Here is a 6,790-nt window from a genome sequence, read left to right on the forward strand (position 1 = left end):
ACGTTCGAGAAACCGAGGCAAAACCACCGGGCATCGCAGTACGAAAAATCCTATCACACGTCTGAACACCCGCTTGAACATTCACAATAATAATCTACCATTCCCTCAATACGAACCTTCATTTCCGACTAAATCGATTATTTTGTGAAACGAAGACTATTTCAGAGACACCCTGTATATTCAAAATAACAACCTACCATACCCACGATGCAAATTTTCCCTTCCAGATAACTCGATTATTCGGTAAAACCAAGATTTCACCAAAAAATGCTACTTTTTACCTCCTTTCGTATCACTGAGAGACACCCTGTATACACATGTATCTTAGTGCTCTGCAGAGCGTTTGCACGAGGGATTATGCAAATGTCGAGGCTCGTTCGCGAAAGCCTCGAACGATTCGGTTATTGGTTGATTTTCGGTTGCTTGTCTTCGTTTTGAGGAGGGATTTGTCGGGAAATTTCCCTACCGTACTGCGGTAATCCTTTCGCTGTTAGGTATAGCTGTTTGCAGACAACATGTTCGTGTTTGCGTGTGACGAGAAACGATCGAAAATTCGTTGCTTTTAATTACACTGTATAGTTAACATCGTACAGCGAAAGGATCCAAGGGGAAATTGTATTTGTAAGCAGGACAAATGATTTCGTCGACTGAAAAATTCATTTCCGATCGTTCATTTTAACGAAATGGAAGCTTGCAGGGTAAACACTTTCCAAGAAATCGTTCCTAGTTAAGAACTGGGTGGAAATTCAATTTTCCACACCCGCTCGATGTAATTTCATTGTACTATTGTAATTTAGCGTATATCCACGTATTTATTTGTACATATACACACATATATATGTAAGCATTACGATAATTAATATGAATAATTCATCAGTCACGCTTGAAATCGACCAATGCATTGATTACAAAAAAAGCAGCACACACACACACACAGGCGGACGCGCATAATTTGTACAGACAGTAACGCTGATCGCCGCTTGGATCGATAATTGTGTAACTCTCGAATTTTAAGCGTAATTTACTGTCGACCGAAAATCCAACGTCGATTTTCGACCAATGGGAAAAAGAATCGCTAAGCAACCGTAGAGTTAAATAGAATACGTGAAACAGTGTCCACGTATTGTTATTGGCCACGGTTGATCCGTAGATTATATACTATAAAAATAAAAAAATTGTATCATACGATAGTTTTTATCACACGTTTAAAGATAAACTCGTTAGTGTTAGTTTTTAACGGAAGAACAGAAGAAGAAGAAGAAGTTCGTGGAAATGCTTGTCGGAGAGAAGAGAATCTTAGATGATAACGATTTCAGCGTTTGTCATCGGCGTTTCGCGAAAGATGTAAGAAGAATAAATTGACGGATAGAAAGGAGGACATGTTTCTCGAGGTTCCCTCTGTACGTGACGACTTAATTAGTTAACTAATTAACGTAACAAACCACAGCGGAGCTTAATGACGCGCTGCTCGATCGACGAGCTTTACGTTCGTCATTAATTATCTATTCGTCGAGGCGTTGTGTAATCACGAGTGTGTGTGTCTCATTGTTTGAGGAGAGATGTGTGGTATAATGAGCGCGATTACGCGTGCACGTTCGTTTAGGATTCGCGACACCGTACGTCGCGACGCGATTTTTTCACTGCTTCTTTTTTTATCTCGACGAGAGTGAGAGAGAGAAAGAGTAATTCGAAAAGCGAAGTCGCAAGAAGCAGCGTGTACAACGAGCCGCGATTTTGAATAACGTTTCTTTGGACGTTTATTTCTACAGTGCGAGTTCCAGTCGGTATTGTATCGATTTTTTACGTCTGCATGTACATATATTCGAATAAACTCTCGAAGGCACAACGAGCGTGATTTTCATTGCGAAGATAAGATGGATGTGAAGAAGAAGGTGGGACGTTTTATTCGACACCTTTTTTTTTTTTTATGCGAGTGGAGCAGGCGAAGATGTAATTGGAAAGGAATGTAATTGAGAGGAATTGGAAAAGTGGGAGAAATTGGAACCCTGAATTTCCTGTAATTTTCCTGGAAATCCTGTTCACCTTTGCTAAGAAATTCCGCTGGAAAATATGGAGGAAATTAAAGATTGAAGAGTGAAAAATTTGGAACCTTAAAGTTCCCTGAAAATCCTGTTCATCTTTGCCAAGAAATTCCTCTGGAAAATGCGAAGAAAATTAAAGATTGAAGAATGGAAAATTTGGAACCCTGAATTTCCCACAATTTTCCTGAAGATCCTGTTCACATTCACCTAAAAATTCCTCTAGTAAATACGAAGGAAATTAAAGATTGGAAAATGGAAAATTTGGAACCCTGAATTTCCCAAAATTTTCCTGAAGATCCTGTTCACCTTTGCCAAGAAATTCCCCTGGAAAATGCGAAGAAAATTAAAGATTGAAGAATGGAAAATTTGGAACCCTGAATTTCCCAAAATTTTCCTGAAGATCCTGTTCACATTCACCTAAAAATTCCTCTAGTAAATACGAAGGAAATTAAAGATTGAAGAATGGAAAATTTGGAACCTTAAATTTCCCAAAATTTTCCTGAAGATCCTGTTCACCTTTGCCAAGAAATTCCCCTGGAAAATGTGAAGAAAATTAAAGATTGAAGAATGGAAAATTTGGAACCCTGAATTTCCCAAAATTTTCCTGAAGATCCTGTTCACCTTTGCCAAGAAATTCCCCTGGAAAATGTGAAGAAAATTAAAGATTGAAGAATGGAAAATTTGGAACCCTGAATTTCCCAAAATTTTCCGGAAAATCCTGTTCACCTTTGCCAAGAAATTCCCCTGGAAAATGCGAAGAAAATTAAAGATTGAAGAATGGAAAATTTGGAACCCTGAATTTCCCAAAATTTTCCGGAAAATCCCGTTCACCTTTGCCAAGAAATTCCCCTGGAAAATGCGAAGAAAATTAAAGATTGAAGAATGGAAAATTTGGAACCTTAAATTTCCCAAAATTTTCCGGAAAATCCCGTTCACCTTTGCCAAGAAATTCCCCTGGAAAATGCGAAGAAAATTAAAGATTGAAGAATGGAAAATTTGGAACCCTGAATTTCCCAAAATTTTCCCTAATTCCCCCACAATTAAAAAAAAAGGAAAAAGAGACTATAGAATTTTAAACACAATTCCCGACACGAGTTTGTCCCAAATTTCTGATCAAGCTGCAAGCCATATCGTGTAAGTGAATATTTAAAATTTAATCAAACCACAATTTCTCTGGTCTGCCGTCGAAAACGAATTATCAACACACGTACGCGAGGAAAGAATCGCGTGGAAAAATGGCGTGGAGAAATTCCGGAAATAATTGCCAGACGGGGGTGGAATCGAGTTGAATAACAAACGCGCCCGAGGGGAAATTTTCAAATGATCCGGGCCACCTTAATGAAATCCACGCGTGTTCCAGCCAGAACAGGCAACTTTCTATTTCCCGGTGCATATCATCACCAAGTCCTGCACCGTCGACCTGCCCAGCGTCAATTTCACCACCGCCACGTGCCGGTAATTCGACTTTTTCACCTCGGCCACTTTTTTCACCGTTCCACCTTTCCTCCCTTTCCTCGATGCCGTTTCTGCTGTACCTTTCGACTGGGAAACGGTCTCCTCGAGGAGTGAGTGAAATTGCACACCGAATTCCACCTGCAACGAAAGAAAATGAAGCTCTGACAGCGTTGTTCCTTGCTTTTTTATATTCCACCCTACGAGGGCGAATTTTATCGAACAGATACTCGAGGTCAAAATGTTCGAAAGTTACTAGAAATTAACATTTTTGTTTTTTATTTGAAAGTTAGAAAAAATTGTTACTTTTGGTCTCTGTAGCTTTGTAAAAATAACGAAGAGAAACCAAGTCGAATTTTTATGGTAATTTAAGTAAACTTTCGTAAATTTTATATTATCCGGAGGAAAATATTGGTAAATATGTATCGAGGATCTTTAATTAGCGTATAAAGATTGACTCGATCGACTGCAGAAAAAGAACGTTTATCGATAGAAATGAAATACAAGAAAATAGGCGAAAACCCGAGTGAAAAACAGTTACTCAGTTCGGGGTTGTCGCACGACTACTTAAAGTGCGGAAAAACATTTGTTATATACTCGGCATCGCCCCACGGTCAGCGGGCCCATGGCTTTTATGGGCCTACGTTAAGCAGAGAAACCCGCAGTAGGAGAGAAAATTCAAAATATAATCTATTCTCCATAATATGTTTGCGAAATGAGGAAATATTAGGCTTCTGCGTGCAGATATTTCATTTTCACTGTAGACAGGACACTTCGTCCAACGAAAAATACCTTCTTCCTTTCCGGAACCAGTAGCTGCATATTTTCATCGAGATTCGAAAAGGAGAACCTACTACGATCCATAGATCGTCGAAGAACTCCACCGAAAATAGCCAATTCCTCGTTAGGTCGAAGAGTATCGCTGTATTCCACTTTCCTCCCTGATTTTCCTCCACTTTCACCCTCGCTTCTCTCCTTCTTCTTCTTAACAATTTCCTCCCGAAGTTCCTCCGATTCTTGCGGAATTTCGCCCTCGAACACGTCGATCAGGAAAAGTCGAAAGATCAGTGGACAAACGCCGGTATTTTGTATCTGAAACAATTAAAAGGAAAAAAAGTAGAGAATACATTGAAGGATCCTCTTAGCGGTAGATCATAAATTATTCAGCGGTGAAAAGTTTGCTCGGAACCTCGAAGATTAAGGAAACTTTCGATTCCCTTGGCTGGCGAATAATTTATTCTCTTTCTCCAGAGAGAATCGTTCGAGTGGAAAGCATGCAAGCCGGGGGAGAGCTCGGAGCTCATCGCTGGAACGTATTAGTCGGTGAATTTCGTCATTTGTCGAAATTGAAATTCGAGGGGTGAAAAGTTGGCTGGTCACGTGCGCGGTTAAATTCCTCGTGTGTTTCTGCCAATTTCTTGTCGAACTGTTTTGGAATTCAGAAACACGGAGGGAAAAGAGAAAAAGTGGGAGAAATTGAATGGACAAAGGCGCGTAGGAAAAGCGTTAGGTTTCGAAGGATCGAGGATAATAAAGGTGCGTCGATGAAATTTAACGAAGGGCGATATCGACCGGGAGCTGGAATTCGTCTGGTGAGCTGGAATAATCAGGTTCACGTTTGCTGTGCATACTAACAAAACCTGATTGAGATTCTCGCGTACAGTGCACATGTTCTGTGTAGCGATACAGAGAGGGAGGTTTAACGAATTTCTAGGATGCTCCCCTAACGTTGCACCGGGAGCAACAATTTTCCTAATCCATCGCTAAGACACTTTCCTGCGAATAGAAATTTTTCCTGTTCTTTGATGATCTCCCTCAGCGACTCTCGGTCTGTTTTATCCTTTCGTTCACTCATTCTCTCTTTCTCTAGTTCTTTCACTCTCCGCGGACATTCTCGAAACACACTTTCGGTCACGTTCACCCAAATTTTTGGGTAGACACGCACTCTTCTTTCACACTTGGACCGAAATATCGCTTGGACCACAGCTATCGTTTTAACCCTTTGAGCGCTGGATACTCCCTGCCAAAGCTCTCTAGCGATTACAGTCTCTCTTTTACGTAACTCCGCTACGCGGGAAACGGAAGAAATTGCGCCCATAGTCCACACCGGAAGCCTTCGCCGGCCATGCTGCATCCATAGTACCGTGGGATCAATTCGTTAGGAAAAAGTACACTCTGTCGCATAGCTACCTTCAACTGCCTTCTTGTCTACGCTTCGCTTTTCGACTCACGCGTGTCGGACCCGATCGCCGGCGGACAGTCACCGCAGTACTCAAAGGGTTAACTAAACATTCACACGCGATACAATCTTCATTCCCACCTCTGTCTCTCCTCTATTCATTTTCTCTCGTTCTTACATTCCTACAACGACAATCATTTATGAACACGGTCCCATTTACAGAGATCAGAGAAGAATAAAAATGAAGTTGCATCGATTGGTTCTCCCTCCCTCTGCTCCCAGAAATTTATTCACCGAATGCACCCTCGATTTGCAATTTTCATTATCCACGATAGAACGTCCTCGTGGGCGACGTTCCACCATGGTAATTCAAGTTTGTTCTTCGACATACCTCGTACGTAGGAACCCTTTGAACACTCCGCTCTCGGGGATCCTTAAGCGTCGACACTTTATTTGCAAGTGCACGACACGCGTGGTGAAACCGCGGCCGGAAATTGTTTCACTCGTGTGGCCACTTTGAGATTGCAAAGTGCCGGAAGCCGAAGAGATTCAGCGTTTCGGAAAATGGCAGACGCGCAGGAAACCGAATTGGTTGGAATGTTCCTTGGGAAGAACGACCGGAGGAAATTCAAGTAGGTTGTTATTTAGAGCTGTTTCGAGGTTTGCAGCAGGGTAGGTGAATCTCGTTTTAATCCTTTGTTTCCTGCTGGATTTGTGGATTTTTCGCAGTGGGAGTTAATGCGAAGGTTAGAAAGGGTTAATCAGTGTAGTCGGTTTTAATTAGGAAATGGAGATGGAGCTTGAAAGGGGAGCGTTCTGTGGATTTGTAAGGGTGGAGGAGGAATTGCTGTTTCTGAAAGTTTCACAGTTGGACGAGGTCGATGAAATTCGTTCTCTGACATGCTTCGGCAATTAACTTCGTTGTCCATTGTAAGACTTTCTTGGGAATGGAGTTTGAGGTGAATTGTAGGAGCGTTTGAACTCTGGGTAGCCTGATTTTTCTTCGTTCGCGAGAGGAAGAACTGCGGTTGACTATAATTTTACAGTTTGATTGGAGATGGGAGGACAAATACGAGAAAATAATTATTCAAAAATTGGATGGTAAGGCAACAGTATG

At 41.4% G+C, this 6,790-nt stretch overlaps 1 protein-coding gene across 1 annotated transcript in view; it reads right to left on the minus strand.

The window, feature by feature from the left end:
- Nucleotides 1-3,419: 3,419 nt before the first annotated feature.
- LOC108579453 (cilia- and flagella-associated protein 74-like) overlaps nt 3,420-6,790 on the minus strand; it is a 16,552-nt gene continuing 13,181 nt past the window's right edge. Inside the window, exons 20-21 of the mRNA XM_017942997.1 lie at nt 4,287-4,586; nt 3,420-3,635 (exon numbers count right to left, since the gene is read on the minus strand). Coding sequence (XP_017798486.1) covers nt 3,420-3,635; nt 4,287-4,586 — 516 coding nt within the window. The remainder of the gene's footprint in view (nt 3,636-4,286; nt 4,587-6,790) is intronic.

This window comes from Habropoda laboriosa, unplaced genomic scaffold (genome assembly GCF_001263275.1).
Source record: "Habropoda laboriosa isolate 0110345459 unplaced genomic scaffold, ASM126327v1 scaffold33, whole genome shotgun sequence".
In the NCBI taxonomy this organism is placed as follows: Eukaryota; Metazoa; Arthropoda; class Insecta; order Hymenoptera; family Apidae; genus Habropoda; species Habropoda laboriosa.